We start from the raw sequence: 16,150 nt of genomic DNA, 5'->3' as shown, positions 1-16,150 counted from the left end.
GTTGCCAAATAAAATCGAAACGATTGTCTTGCCCACCACCTCCCCCCTCAGTGACACCACTGCTCCCACCCGAGACCTCTGAGCTCCAGCCACACGAGCCCACGCTTCCCTCACCTCCCCACCTCGGATGGACAGCAGCCCGGAGAGTTCCCGGAATTAATTCTCTTGAGGAGGTGAGCTCGCTGTCCCATGAACCCCCAGCACTCCGTACCCCCGCCTTGGTGAGTGCTACCAGCTGACCTCCCCCAAATGTGTGTCTGATCTCTTTCTCCAGGGGCAGAGGCACGCCAACCCACCCGCATCCCACCCCTCTGGGGGCTTTCCAAGACAGGAGCTCCCAGAAATACTGAATGAACAGATGAAATCATCATTATTCCACACTATCTGCGGCAAGAAAGCTCCACGAAAACTGTTCCACCTTACGGACCAACAGGCAAAATATGCAGCCATGGACCAAATAATGATGATGCTGACAGTGAGCAGAACAATAGGGTAAGATGCGAGAGAAAGATCTGGAAGGGTTCGGAAGAAGGTCCAACCACAGGAGGAGAAGGGACAGCGTGCGCAAGCGGGGAACCGGGCGGACGCGGGTCACCTTCGAATGTGTAGAGGGCTTTGCAGGTCCCGATGGCGGGCAGGGGCTCCTCCTCGTCAAACTCGTCGTCGAAGTCCGTGGCCAGCACCTTCACCTCACCCTCCTGACTCTGGTCCTCCGTGTAACTGCCATCCGGGCTGCTCAAGAAAGGAAAGCGTACAGCAACTATAGCGACTGCCCAGCGGGGCGCCCGCACCCCCGACTGCTGCCACCAAGGCCACCTCAGGTCACCCTGCCTGCTCCGTCGCTGCCCCATGTGGCACTAGGGACCCGTGCGCTGGGGGAAGGGCAGGTCAGGCATCGCGGGCTCTTTGGTGCCGAGCAAGTGCCTTACTCTGGCTTCCAGACTCCAGAATCGGAACAGGAACACAGAGCAAAGCTGCACCCCAGCGGACAGCAGGCGCGGTACAGATACTGTACCTCTCGCGGTCCTGGGCACAGTTGTTGACCGTGGCCGGGTTCTGGGCGTCGAACATTCCACTCTGCCGGCGGGCCTGCTCGCTGCGGGCTGGCAGCCTGCCTTCCACCTCGGCCAGCCAGGCCTGCAAGCAAAATCACCAAAGACGCTGGTCTGAGCTCAGCTGAGGGCCCGACCAAGGAGTCTTAAAGGCCCCCAATTTGGGGGGCTTGATGGTCCCTGAGTCTTTCGAGAAGGATCACACGGGGGGGTCTCCAGTGTCTGTGCATTCGGCTGCAGAAGGTACCCACAGGCAACTGCTTCCAGGGCATCTCACGTTGGAGACGTAGAAGCAAGCGTGTTTAGGCGCCGGACTGTGTTAGACTCTTGGGCTTTTTTAACTTTTCTTTTTTTTAAGTAGGCTCCACGCCCAGCGTGGCGCCCAGCGCAGAGCTGGAACTCACAACCATGAGATCAAGACCTGAGCTGAGATCAGGCGTCGGATGCTGAACCGACTGAGCCACCCAGGTGCCCCTCTACTCTTGGGCTTTTAAAAACAGCTGTGTGACTTCGGATAAGTCGCTTCTAGTTCCTTCTGGTTCCAAAATTCCGTGACAGCGAGGTTCCCCTGGAGACGAGGAGAATCCTGCCGCACGTGAGCCGTGACTTAGTCTGAAAGCGACACCCATCTTTCCTTGTTTTGAGGGGCGCCACTCTTTTTAATAGTTAAGAAACGTGCATACAGGAAATCAAATAAGGTAAAAGAAAATCATTTTGGGCAACATTTGAAATAGTGTCAAAACGGCCAAACGATAAAAATGACCAGGAAAGGACATTTCTAGGCTCTAAGCACTCCAACAGTAGTAACTGGCTGACGTACTCCAGGAAGCATCTTAAAAAGCCGCATCTGACCCTTCATGGCTAGAAGTAACCTATTTCGACGGAAGTGATCAGTCCCTGATGTATTTTCCCATGTTCTGCAGCCTTGAAAATTTGTGGGTAAAAGAAGCCTTTTGTCCATAGCTCTTGAGTGCTCCTCTCTCTCCCTGAAACATTTATTATTTATCTTTCCTACTCATTTCTAATTTGCCACCTCTATAACCCCTGAAAACGGGTCCTTTGTAAGAACCGTATGTTTCTGACTTGGGTTTTTTAGCCCCTGGATTCACGGTGGCACGTTCCAGCTGTATCCGCCACCAACAGATGCAGGAACAGGACAGATGAAGCGAAACACTTAAACCAAAGAACAACATATACAAATACGACTGTGACTGGTGTCATTTTGGGGGGCATCCTGGGCAGAGGGCATGCCGAGGGGCAGCACAGCCGCTGGGTGACCGCTTTTCCTTTTACCATGGTTCGCCAAGCCCCCCAACACTTCCAGCCGCATCTCTTGCACGAATCGCTGGCGCTCGACAGCCTCCACACGCCACGACCCCCAGCCCTTCCTCGGTTTCTCTTTTTTTCCAACAGAGCTTTTCACCCACAGCTTTTTCATACCTCAAATTTCTGGGCTTCTAGCCGCAGTTTTTCTATATTTTGGCTGACTTCGGTTAATTTGTGATCCAAACTGGCTGGGTCTCCCATCTGAGGATTCTTTAGGTAAACATCTTTCATTTTTGTGATGGCATCTCTGAAAAAAAAAAAAAAGGAGCAGGACGCGGTAAAGGTGAATGTCACCCGCCAAGTGTATTCTCCCACCACCTTGAACGCCGTGTGAACGGGAGCACGGGAAGACGGTGTCACTGCCTGGGTTGGAAGGGAGGACTGGGGCCTGTTTTCACCCTAAAACTCCATATAAGATTTTGGCTCCCGAGGTCTGTATAATCCAGAGACGGATATTAAAATTTCAGTTGCCTTTTCTGAATGGTATCTGGTACCTCCCACGCCCCCAGCAATTGAGAAACATAAATCAATCCCATCCCTCATCCCTCCCTTCTCCCCAAACAACAACAAAAACAAACAAAGCCCAAATATCCAGGCGCACATTCTTCGTGCAAACCAAAGCTCCAGCTGGCACCCTGGGTCTCGTGGGCTACCATATGTTCCCCTCCCGGAGAAGCAGAGTTAACGGCTTTGGAAATTTTATTACACACTCTTTCAACTATTAAGAAACCAAACCCACAGTTGGTATCCATGACAGGCGGGCAACTGAGCCTCAAAGCGACAGATCGCAAGATTCCACACCCTTCCTGACATCGCGCTGGCGGCCCGCCCGCCCGCAGCAGCCTGAGTAAATGAATCCCTATAGGAGCGTTGCAGCCAGGCTTGGGCCTATCTCTGGGACCAAAGAGCTCTATTAATTTTGAACTCTGGCTCCGAGGGACTTTCAGTAGGGTTCTGCAGGGTTCGAGATGTTAAAAGTTTAGAGCAAATGACTCTGCAGGTGGGAAGGGTCCAACTTTAATGAGCTTCAGTAAAAGGCAGCCTCAACCTGTTATGCGACATAAAACCAATGAACCAAACCCTATTTTGAGTCATTGGAAATAGTTTAACTGAAAATACAGAAATAACAGGAAGAGAAGTTCCACAAGTCCTCACCAGGCCTGGGCCCACCCCCTTGCATCTGAGCCCATCCGTCCTGTCCTGCTGCCTCTCTGTGGATACTGACTGTTCATTTTCCCGGAGGTCACATCTCCACTAGAGCCCTCCCCCCACCTGCACTCCCCGCCCCCTGACTTTGCTCCACTTCCTTCTTTTCCACAGCGCGTATCACTTTCCAACATTATGTGACTTGTTATTATGCTTATTATTGTTGACTGTCAGTCTCTTCCTACTAGAATGGAAGCTCTCTGAGGAAGCTCTACGGGCTCAAGCTCTTTTGTTAACTTGGTATCTCCCCAGTGACGGGACACTGCGTGGCACACGTAGATGATCAGTAAGGATCTGCGATGAATAAATGCTCTTACAACAAACAAACTGTAACGTCCACCTTTACCCAATTCTTCTCTTGACTTTATGGCTACACCTCCAGCTACTGCCCTATCTCTCTGCAAAACTTCTCAAAAGACTGGTCGAGATTCATTATCTTCGATTCTCCTCCTCCTGTCTCTCCTGATAGGTCTCTCCAGAAGTTTAATTTTATTCATCTTTTCAAGGAACCAACTTTTGGATTTGTTGACCCTCTTTGTTGTGTGCGTATGTTTTTCTGTGGCATTAATTTACACCCTTTCCTCGCTTCTGTTTTCTTCGGTTCAATTTGCTCTGCTTTTTCTAACTTCTTGAGATGGATACTTAGTTCACTGATGTTTATTAGTGCTTTTTGTTTTTAATATGTATGGAAAGCTATAAAGTTCCCCTTATGAGCGTTGCCTTAGTGACCGCCCAGTAACTGATGTGTAGAATGGTTCAGGTTCAGCTCCGCTCCGTGTATTTTCCCATGTCTCTTATGATTTCTTCTTTAGTCTCGGAATTATCCAGAGCTACATTTCTTAATTTCTAAATGTTTGTTATTGGTACCCAGCTTTACTGCAGACTTCAGACAACACACCTTAAATGGTGTCTACCCTTGGATGTTTGTGGAGATTTGCTTCATGAAAACAGGATATGCTCAATTGCTGGAGATATTCTGTGTGCTTGAAAAGAATGTGCACAATACAATTACTGGGCAGACATGTCTGAGGTCAGTTTTGTCAATTATACTATGTAAGTATTCTCCCTCAATCTGTTAATCTGTTCTATCAGTTACTCAGAGAAGTGCATTAAAAATCTCCTCCAACAATGATGTGTTTGTATTTCTTGAACATATTCATGTCAAAGGGCTAACAGCATAACCTTTTCATGTTTTGAGGTCATACAGTCCTACAGCTTTAAACTGAGCTGCCTGTTACTCGAAGCATTGAAGTTATGAAGTTGACCTTCTTGAGCTGAATAGTCTGAGGGGTTTTTTTGGCCTGAAAGTCAGTCTTCCTCTGGTTGGCACTGGCCAACCAGTGGATGGTGTATCTTTTTCCATCCTTTTATTTTCAACCTTTCTATACCTTATGGGTTTTTTATTTTTTAATACCTTATGAGTTAGATGTGCCTTTTGTAGGTAGCATACGGGTGGATTTTGTTTGTTTGTTTTTCAGTCTGAAAATCTAATGGGACGTGTGGTCTGTTGGCACTGAACACACCCATTTTGTTTTACGGACACTACGTGCCAGGCATTGGTCCAAGCACCTCCCATACACCGACACATTTAATCCTCACTACTAACTTCCTTTTCAAGATGAGGGAACCGAGGTAAGGTTAAGAGGTAAAGATCAAGAAGAGGTTAAGAAGCTTGTTCAAAGTCTGCAACAGAAATAGGTGGAACCAGGTTTGAACCCAGGGTATATTCATTTTTTTTTTAAAGTTTTATTTACTTAAGTCATCTCTGTACGCCACGTGGGGCTCGAACCCACGACCCCGAGATCAAGAGTTGCACGCTCCTCCAACTAAGCCAGCCGGGCAGCCCTGAACCCCAGGGTATTTTAAATCTACCCTCACACTTTGTGCTTTTGGTTAGTCCTGTCTTGTTCCTCGTGAACAAAATGTAAGTTGCCTGAGAACGGAGGTTTTCGTGTGTTTTGTTCATTGCTTTATTCCCAGGGTCTAGGATATTTCCTTGTACACGGTAAATGCTCAATAAACAGTCATCTGGTAAATGGTTATACAGGATTTGCTTTCTTACCAGCAAGGCTGCTGTGAGGGTTAAAAGGTTAACCAGCTTCCATGGCCACAACCCAAGTGGCAGAGAAATTTTTTTGTATAATTATCGGACAATAGTGTCCATGACCTTCCGCAGTGTCATTTCGGAGAGCGAGTCCGAACTTACTCCCGTGCAGAGTGTAACTGCTCACTTACCCAACAGCCCGAGCTCTCACTGGTTTACACATGCGTGACCCTTTTGATATTTGGTCCCATGTGTAATAAAAATGGTAAATAAAACATTTGCATCTCGTGAGGGGTATTTCTAACACAAAACAAAACCAAAGTTAATTATACGTGCCGCTATTTGTTACGCCCTGTAACAGGCTTTATAAACCACCCATCTGGGGCGCCTGGGTGGCTCAGCTGGTTGAGCGCCTGACTCTTGATTTCGGCTCAAGTCATGATCTCAGGGTCGTGGGAGTGAGCCCCGCATCGGGCTCTGCTTGCGAGTCTCTCTTTCTCTCTCTCTCTCCCTCTGCCCCTCCGTACCCTTGCCACGCTCTCTCTCGCTCTAAAAAAAAATTAAAAATATAAATAATTAATTAATTAATTAATAAAACCACCCATTTTTCAGGAGTTGCTCTACCAGAGGTAAAAGAATAAACAACTACTTTTCTTTTGCCATGTACGAGCCCAGCTTTGCCGTAACTAAATTTATGTAGACTCACTTTTTGGCCTGTTTACAGGGCACAAAATCTCAAGTCACCTTTCAGAAAATCTCAAATAGACGAATGATTCACCTAATTCACTCAGGGAGAATTATAAAGGGAGAGACAATTAATAAAGTGGTTTTTCAATCAGGATCATTAGCAAGTGACAGAAAAGATCTACAAGTTATAAACGTGGAAGGGAAGTGCAAATGAAGAGACACCAAATCTTCTCTTCTTCTTCTTTTTCGCATATATACCATCCTGGGATCAAACTTACAAAACAGCTCAGAAAACCAGGAGACCCAGCGGTGGGATCGTGACGCAGGAGCCTCTCGGGAGCGGGCCAACATCACACCCCTGATGGCTGGTAGTGTGTGTGATGAGACGTGCTGTGACGGGTTTTCTACACGCCATCAGTATGCTCTACGACAAGATAAGGAGTCACGAGAACCTCTGGGAAGACTGACTGTCACTTGTCCTCAAATAGAAAGACAAGGACATTTCAGACCCAAAGCTAGAATACGGGACAAGGGAGGGGGGCAGGATTCACGCCACGTTTCTCTTCCTCGTTTGTACGAAACACTCAGCTACCTACTCATGACTGAAGAAAAGACGAGGGTGGGGGATGGGTGAAACCAGTGAAGGGGGCTCAGGGGACACTTGTCGTGATGGGCACCGAGTCACGTACAGAAGTGTTGAATCACCATATCGTACACCTGAAACTAACACAACTGGAATGAAAATTTAAAACTTAAAAAGAAATAAAAATTAAAAAAAAAAAAGAAGTATGGAAACACAGAAAAAAAAAATAACCGAACGTATTTTGTTCCCCAAACTCAGAGTAAAACCTATTTGTTAAAAGAATTCTCCCGCTCTGTAATGAAGCCGTCCGGCAGACCTTCCGTGAAACACACACGGCTGAAATAATCACGTCTCTTGAAGCTATTTCAGGATTTCCCACCTTTCCATACTGAACGCGAATTTCTTAGTAAGTCCTATCGCTTCACTCTACCTTTGATCCATCTCCTTCTGAATTTCTTTATTTAATTCATCGACTTTCTGCTGCAGCTTTTTCCGTCTCTGCTCGGGCGGGAGGTTGCTGAAATCCTCTGGCGTGGCGCCCTGCGAATGCAAACAGGTGTGAGCCGGCGCTCCTCCTGGAGGACAGACCCCGAGGGAAGCCCGCAGGACACGTCATTCCCCAGACACCGGGGGATGCAGAGGTCTGCATGTGTTTCCATGAACTAAAGGGAAGCTCTTTCCCACGACACCCAGCGGAGACGCAAGATCAGTGCATGCAAACTGCAAAAGAGTCCCACACACCGGTTCGGGGTCCAGGCTTGCTGGCCAAACCATCTCTGGCAAGGCAGGGGGCAAGGCTGCAGAAGGAGGGAGGGGAAGAAACAATTCTGACCCTCGCGAGAATCGATGGAAAACGAATTCTGAGGCAGGTACCTTCACTTGACCGCCAGTGTTGGTGGCAACACCGGAGTTTGAAGGAAGTCTGAAGTCTCTGCTCCCTCCATACGACACAGGGACAAGTGCCCCTGTCATCAACGGTCTCATGCCGCTTAACACCCTACTCTGAGCCTTTCTTCCCACTTCTCCACACAGGCTGAGGCCAAAAGTTTCCATCCCCACCAAGTGACAGATGGGACATCTGGTTCCTCAGAGAATGTGGGGGAAAAGGACATTAAAACATCTATCTTCCCCCCCTCTCCCCGCACTCTCCCCTCCGCGGCCTCTAAAAGCCTGGTCACTCCTTTTTGACATCTGTAGGGTGACCTCAGAAAATCCACATAGAATACGCTCCCCGACCTCCACACCAACGTCCCAGCGTCCGAAATCCATGCCAGCTGTTTCCAATCCAGCAGAAGGAGCCTATTTTGATATCTTGATCTCTTTTCAGAAACAATTACTATCTTTCCTTGGTGCATACAATTTCGGTAGATAACATCAACAGCGAGCTTCCAGACTCCTGCAGATGCTTACGTGTCAGAAGCCGCAGCTAGAGCTGCTGGCTATCAGGGTCTTTGCTTCAATGAAGCGATTGAGAAATGTACTCAGTCGCCAGGGATAAGCCAAGGAATCAGGCTGGCTTGGGAGCGTGGGTGGAAGAGACAGGACCTGGATAATGTAATTCCAAAATCGAGCTGAATTTGCCAAGCAGCTGACATGGTGCTTGTGACCGAGGTTCCTTGGCTGCTTAGGACAGAACGCCAGGCTGCTGTGCTGGGAGCATGTGATCACGCTGGGGTGTGCGTGTGCGCGCGTGCCCGCGTGTATAAGAGTGAGAGAGAGAGGTGAGTGAAACCAGAACACAAGTGGCTAGTCCCTCATGGCAGGCCAAGCAAGTTCAGTTGCCTCTAAAGCTAAGATGAACCAAACTCATCTTCAATATAGAAATGATCACCCCTGTTTTTTTCTGTCCCCTGCACGATCATTGTGTTGGAATACCGGAGAGCTGAATTATGAGCTGTCACTTCGCTCAGCTCCGTCACCGAGCCTGAGACCCTGTATTCATGCTGGGTTTACTTAAATCACATCAGCACGTTTTCCAAAATTGAGGGGATTGTTTTGTTTTTCGGTTCTGGAATGCAACCAAACAAAAGACACGCTACTGCTTCGGAAGCCAGGACACCCAGGGAGCGCTCAGTGTTAATTCCTTAATAGTTACTAAGCCTAACTACGGGCTAGGAGTCCCAATGAATTTTTTTCTCCAAAGAATGGAAAAGTTCTCATCTCTGCACTGGTGAATACGGTAGCCGCACACGGCAACTGAGCATTTGAAACGCGGCCAGTGCAACCGTGGAACCGAATTTTACATTTTTATTGGATTTTAATTAATGAACATTTAAATAGGCACATGTGATGGGTGGCAACCACAGGGGACACAGATGCAGACTCAGCAGGTGTAAGTCTGCAGTGGTGTATAATACACACAGTACTTGTGACTTACAAACAGATACCCTAGACGGCAAAAAATTTAACTTTAACTATTTACAAAAACTAAAAACCATTAAATAATAAAAAATGAATTAGGTCCCTTTCAATAGGTATTCTGTGTTTCCGTATTGTTATTTAGACACTAATCTCGTGAACTGTGCCTTAGACAAACTTCGCATTGCCTTTGGAGATTCAGGTCACGGCTTCTTCTAGATCCAAAGGAGCGTCCGGTGTCTGGAAGTACCTTAAAAGGCCATTAAGGCTTGGATTATTTTAAGCAATACTCTCACCTATGACTTGTTTTGCCATGAAGGAATTTATGTTTCTAGCTTTGAGTCACAGTAGACGTTCTGAAATCCCTGGAGTGGTCCAGTTCTCAAAGAGACTGGTCCCACAGGTGGCGCCGGTTTTGCAACAGGGGGCCAAGGCGTCTGTGGATCTTTTACGTGGCTGCGGCTCTCGGAGGAGCTTGTTTTACATACTTCTGGAATCAAATGCTTACTCCTGAGGCTCTCCCCCCAACAGCACAAGCATGAGCTGTTTCCTGAGATTTTACCCTTTTTTCCACCCCAGGCATCTTTGGGCAACACTTCTCTTCTTCACTGGCTTCCAAGTAATGGTATAAAGCAACAGTTTATATAACTTTATATATATTATATATATAGGGATATACATACGCCTTGCTAGCACGTCAGCAAAAGAAGATCTTCAGAAAGAGCGAGCAAGAAACCCCAGTACCTGAGAGGCTCTTACTTAAATGATTCAGTTTCTCCCAAATTCATGCTGCCTCCAAACGCAGTTCATTGCAACATTTCGAATGTTTTCCTTCTCGCAGAGACCTTCATTAGGGACTCGTGTGGGGATTTGATTTCACAGTCTAAGAAATGTTCCATTTAATAAAACATTCGTTTTCTCTAGGGTTGGGTTGGTTGCCAAATCCTGAGTCAGGCTGAAAAATTCTGGATATCCACACGTATATGTATCCACATACAGACAAGCAAATACGGACGTAAGGACGACCAGAAACTGTTATCGGGCATGGCCGACAGCAGTGCCTACAGTAGCCGACCTCATTCCTGGTCGAATTGCTGCAGTTTACCGTCGTCCATGATTTTAGGACATTCTCAGCTGTGGTTGTTGAGAATACCATGTAACTTACACATATCTCAAGTATAGTTAGGGGTTACAGAGTTAAGAGTTTCTTTTAATAAATTTAATGATTAGTCTGACTGTTTACTAGGGCTATGCAATTAGGTAGGAACGACACAGAACACTAAGTAAATTATTTTAGAAAGGCTTAGGAGGCTTCTTTTCACTGTCCATAAAGTCATCTTGTGATTTCTTAAAGCAGCTACGCACAAGGCACCCACATACTTATGGAGCGACTTAAAGATCCCGCGGTTTGCGATTCTCGCAGGCTGCCTTGGACCTGAGTTAGAGACTGGCACCATTCCCGCACGCCTCCTTCAGGCTCACCACGTTTTTAATCTGCTTCTGTGGCTCCCAAGAAGCAGCATCTTCAGCTGTTAAATTTACTTTTACGCCAAATGATCCAATAAATAAACTCCCCAATATGGACTATTTATATTTATGCTCACTTTCAAATAAAGTGTATTAACGTCTGCCATCCTCTTAAGGCCCCAACAAGAAAGGAAACCAAATCATGAGTTAAGCGTTAATTTTCTTAGCAACTTGAAAAGATTAAGATCGCCCCTTGTAGATTCTGGACCTTTGGGCTGCAAAGGTCTAAGGAAGGAAAACCAACGAAAGCACACGCAAGAGAAACATACACCAAAAAGCCTGATTAGTTTCGGGACATGCATAGAATAATTGTGCTTACCAGCTTGAGAGAAAGCTTCACGTAAAAATTGAAGAGGTAACAGGGGAAAAAAAGAGAGAGACAACACATCAGAAGAAGAGGTATTCGGTCAGTTGCACTGTATTAACATAACACATAAATTCACCTGCCGCTTGTGAAAATGACTTGCAGCGGATCTGTGCAAACGTTCACAAGAGGGGCTGGCCCTGCCAAAACCTTCCGTCAGCTGCTATGCTGCCAGAGCAAAGAATAAAGATAGAAAAGGAGAGTTTCTGCCCACACTTCTGGATGGGTCACATCAGCCTGGACATAAGCTAAAATAAGTTTGCAGTGGGTGACACATGCTGATAATAAAAGACAAAAATAATCACATAGCCTTTTTTTCACCATATTTCACGTGGAAAGTTTTACTCATGGGGGGTCTGAAGAGCAATTATGTTCACAACGTACAAGAAATGTATTATCTTGAGGAACTCTAATAAATGCAAACACTGGCATTTCTCGAAGGCATGAAGGCAAACTCTGGAATGGGTGAACGGGTAACCAGGAGCTGGAAGTTGCTCCATCTGAAGGATCCAGAAAGCCTGTCTGCACCAGGCTGGAGGCAGGACGACTCTCTCGCACCGCTTACCACCCCCTGCACGGTGGAAGGTATATTCAGAGGCTCTCCATCCATTCTGAGCCCTACTCATGGGGCTTACACAGCACTTAGGGAACTAACATGAGTAGCTGGCCTGAAAGTTACTGTTAGGAAACAGAGAGCCGACTATCAACTATCCAGGGGTACTCCTTGCTATGGATTTCCTGACAATTACCAGGATACAGCAGGCGCAATTTTGCTGGCCCTGGCGATTAGCACAGGTAGAGCGATGACTGGACATAAAACAGATTAAAAGGCATCTCCAAATTAGAAAAAAGAAACATTAGGTTTTTCGTTAACAGGTGAGACATGCTCTTTGGCTGGAAAGCAGTGTGTTGAGAGTGCGGTGCGTTTTTACTTAGCTGTCATCAATTCTGAAAGTTCAGGCAGCTGTAGTAGGGTCAAAGATATGTTGGAGACAAAGTACCAAAGAAAGCACCCTTGGATTTTAAATTGAGAGTGCAGGGTGTTGAAAATTCCTTAACCAGATTTAAAAAATCTTATTCTTATGATGAACTCAAAATAGACACTTCTTTTCAAATAGGCATTAAGCTTGTAAAGAAATTGTCCCTATGGGGAAAAAAGCCTTGAAGGAAAGAAGCAGCGAGACAAAACTTTTGGGAGCACGGGGTATGTACGGCACACTCCTGACTGTTCTTGGGGCCCCTCCTGTGAGCCTTCGCACAGATCGGTTCGTCACGTCTTCAGTTCTTTACAGACAACACTCAGGGTGCACAGCAGAAAACTTTGCAAATACCTTCCCTACAAAGCACACTACCCCCTACAAATGTTTTCTCACACGTTATTGTCTAAATGCGGCTAATTCAAAGACCTCACATTTGAACTCCGTATAATACCTGTTCTCTATTCGGCTCCTTCTGTTACTTAGAGGCATATATCAATTATGTATTCTCTCTTAAGCATTCCAAAAGAAGAATTCTAACATAAAAACTAACAGCATAGGAATATTACCACTTCATAATAAAAACGAGTCATTACGATTGAAAATAAATCCGAGTACCCATAGGAATTAGCGGATTTTCAAGACCAATCCGATGTCCTGACATGGACAGTGATGGGTCATCTATAAGAAACACCATCACGCGATGCGGTATTCTTGTAACGATCATACACGGGTTTTCGGTCTTAGGTTGTAAGCCAGCCAGTTAGATCATTTAACATTAGCAACCGAATGATTTCAGAGAAGACTTGTAAAGATTGCATTAAGTGCATTGCGAGACATCCGAGGAACTAAAAAGCTGTCAGTTTCAGGCAACAATTACGGAGCCTTGGGAGCCACATAGGTCAATAACACATGAGGGGGACACAGAGCCAGCGGGTCCATGTGTTACTGCGTAGCCACAGGTACTAACCTCAAGTACGAAGAAAGGGGACAGTGAAAATAAAGATATAAGTAACCGTGTTTAATTAAGGGCCATGCAAAGTCACGGGACCCCTCCAGGCCCTTGCTCATGCGCCAGTGACCGTTTTGGTTCCCCAAGCTTCATGGCATAACCCCCTTATGGATCCACCTCCTTCAAACGGGGATGTGGGTCCTCGTCCGAGCTACACAACTGCCATCTGTAAGAGTGTCCTTCTCCCAGGACCACGCTCTGCAGCCGCGTTTATGGGTGAGATTCTGCCCTAAAATCACACCCATTGACATCTTCTCAGATGGCAGTCACGATCAGTGAAGAGGGGGCAAAGCCAAGCTCAGGCCATTGGCATTTTGAGGAAGCTTGGTGTTTCTTGGGAAGTTGGTTCCTTTTCCCACCCAAGCTTTAGATGACGTAGCTTGGGGTCGAATTTATACTAATAATGAGGCCCTTCCCGTGTCCAGGTCTCCCAGTGGAGAATTTCGTTGCCAGGTCCCCAGTCTTGGTGCTGTCATAGCGGTTAGTACCCGTACCATGACTGTATGCCCTGGCCGTCACAGGTCAACTTACAACATAGTCCCTAGCTTCAAAAGCATACGTGGGTTTCCCTATCGTCCTCTTCATGAGTTCTTTGTGAAAACAGAAAGACTGAGTCTGCCAATAATCAGCAAGAGAACAAGATAAAATAAATAAAATTAAAGTAACCATAAACTTGTAACATCTGACAAACAATAGGTAAGGGTTTTCCAAACCTTTCGATCAACTCCGATGGGATTTTTTCATGCCATGAACTTGAAAACATGGGGAAACTACATCCATACTTTAGATTTAGAAGACCCTTGCCCAGACCAGAAAGAGAAATCTTAATTTAAGACAACAAAATTACATTTGTGAATTGCAAACGGAGACCATACTATCTAGGTTCATTTTTCCTTGACTTAGGTAAAGATGAAAAAATGGTTAATAACGCTCAGGTGGCATACTTTAGAAACGTTCAGTGAAAGAAAATTTTCTTACAGATGCCAACGATTCATGACAAAAACCATTTTATCCTGGTTAATTATTTAGACACAAAAGCGGCTACGCTAAGAAATGTCTACATAGGATTTATACATTCAGATAACAGGAACAAAGGACTGAGACTGGGATCTGAAAGCTGCAAAACACAATAAATTAAAAGATGTGTTAAAATCACAGATCTATCATTCTAGGGCACTTTTGCTATCTTTGGCACAATAGTCTTCAAGTTAAAAAGGAAGAATAAAGGAAGTATAAGGACAGTATCATTTTCGTCATGGGCCCTGCAATCCGTGTACCTTCTGTGTTGAGACTGCTTTAAAATCAAATTTATTTCCCCAAACTTCAGATTTGCTTTTTATTTTTGAACTTCCTAATTTTACTTCTGTGATGCATTTCCTTTTTCTTTTCTTTTTTTCTTTCTTTTTTGTTCACTTCTACTTCCTGAAGGAAGGGACCTCAAATCTGACCCTCACTAAGAACAGGCTGACCCAAAACGAAGGAAGCAGAAATGTGTTTCTATTTATTTACTAATTCTTCTAGAATGTGTACGTGTGTGTGTTAACTCTCAGGAAAACACAGCACTGAGAAAAAAAAAATTTTTTTAACCGAGTTTTTGCTGAGCACAGATTTAGAGAGTAAGAAATAAAATTCATTTTGCTAATTACAATTTTTAAAAAGAGGGATTTTCCTTTAACTCATCATAATAACCCGTTTCTCATTTCACTGTGTTTAAGGGTTATATTTTTCCTAGCCATCTTTCCTGTATACTTATTGATTACTGACATTCTTTGGTCTTTTCCTAAACATTTAGAGAACATCATGAAACACAGATCAGGAAAACCATTTGCAACCAACAGACTGTGTAGTGTGGAGAGAATGAAACAGACACAGAAACAAACGTAAACGATCACAGATGTTCAGCATACTCCACGTGAGATTCCGAAAGACCATGCAGAGGTACTTACTAGAAATACAATAAATGAGTGCTCCGTAAAGGTTTTGCAAGTGGCAGAGAGATGGGTTAACTGACGTACAGTTAACGTAAAACTTTAGAGTGTCGCCAAAACACCCTGGCCAGATGTTGGAAATTCTTCCATGAGCAAACAGGATGGCCGGGGAGTTTTAAAAGCCAGCCTGATCGAGCTGGGAGCTGAGATCTAATTATAGAGCTCGACACGATCCATCATCCACTTCTGAAGCTACACTTTGCCTTCTAACAATGGCTGTCTTGAAATCTTGAGGAAATTACATTTCTGATTCTTAACCTGATCTGCTGGGGAACCTTAAGACAAGACAATTTCACCAACTATGTGTATTCTTTGCATAAAATGTTGAGATTCCCTTATTAAAGGAACTCTGCATATAAAGAAATGGGGGGGTTGTCCCTCATTCTATTTATTTACTTACTTTGAAAATACGGAACGCTTCGAGAATTTGCGTGTCATCTATGCGCAGGGACTGTGCTATCTCCTCTGTGTTGTTCCGATTTTAGTACATGTACCACCCCTTGTTTAGTCACGGCTATCATACCTTTACATTCTTTCTTACCCAAAGGAAGGGAAGAGTAAAAATTACGTTTGTACGAGAACATATCCCATGACCGCTGGATCGCAGTCCCCACAGGTCGGGATAAAAGACCCTCCTGGGTGTGTCAACACACACACACACACACACACACACACACACACATCTGTCTACTCCTGATCGCCATGCCTCATTCTTCATAATAAAGGATATTTGGGCGTGGCTTAGGCTACAGTGAGCAGTTAGCTTTATTTGCGAGGCTCCAAATGACTCTATTCCAATCTTATAAACCAAACTGGTAACTCCCTTTGGTTACTGGATCAGTTGCACAAAACCCTGTGAATCTGGCACAGGGGATCATAATTCGAACGGGAGTCTAAACGACATCCACTCGCAAGTCAACTACATTCTAACAGACGCTCCCTGAGCGTGGACGTCACAGAACCTCACGATGAGCGGGATCTCTGGCTTTGCCTCTTCCTAACTTCATCTTTCTAGACCTCGGCTTT

At 45.4% G+C, this 16,150-nt stretch overlaps 1 protein-coding gene and 1 non-coding gene across 12 annotated transcripts in view; both read right to left on the bottom strand.

Annotated features, from left to right (window-relative positions):
- The window catches only part of FNBP1 (formin binding protein 1), a 134,029-nt gene that overhangs the window by 8,119 nt on the left and 109,760 nt on the right, over positions 1-16,150 (bottom strand). For 3 of the 11 annotated variants that reach the window (XM_045771266.2, XM_045771261.2, XM_087869272.1), the window contains exons 11-15: positions 11,103-11,117; positions 7,329-7,438; positions 2,493-2,625; positions 1,016-1,137; positions 596-735 (exon numbers count right to left, since the gene is read on the bottom strand). In XM_045771266.2, the coding sequence (XP_045627222.1) occupies positions 596-735; positions 1,016-1,137; positions 2,493-2,625; positions 7,329-7,438; positions 11,103-11,117 (520 nt within the window). The remainder of the gene's footprint in view (positions 1-595; positions 736-1,015; positions 1,138-2,492; positions 2,626-7,328; positions 7,439-11,102; positions 11,118-16,150) is intronic. The other 8 variants (XM_045771262.2, XM_087869274.1, XM_045771264.2 and 5 more) reach the window with 3 other exon arrangements.
- On the bottom strand, positions 15,528-15,636 carry LOC123775772 (U6 spliceosomal RNA). The gene has a single exon (XR_006775157.2). It is a non-coding gene; the product is annotated as a U6 spliceosomal RNA (small nuclear RNA).

The sequence above is a fragment of the Ursus americanus genome, chromosome 18, assembly GCF_024610735.1.
Source record: "Ursus americanus isolate L20-20 chromosome 18, mUrsAme1.1.p, whole genome shotgun sequence".
Classification (NCBI taxonomy): Eukaryota; Metazoa; Chordata; class Mammalia; order Carnivora; family Ursidae; genus Ursus; species Ursus americanus.
This window is presented reverse-complemented; position numbering and strand designations above follow the sequence as displayed.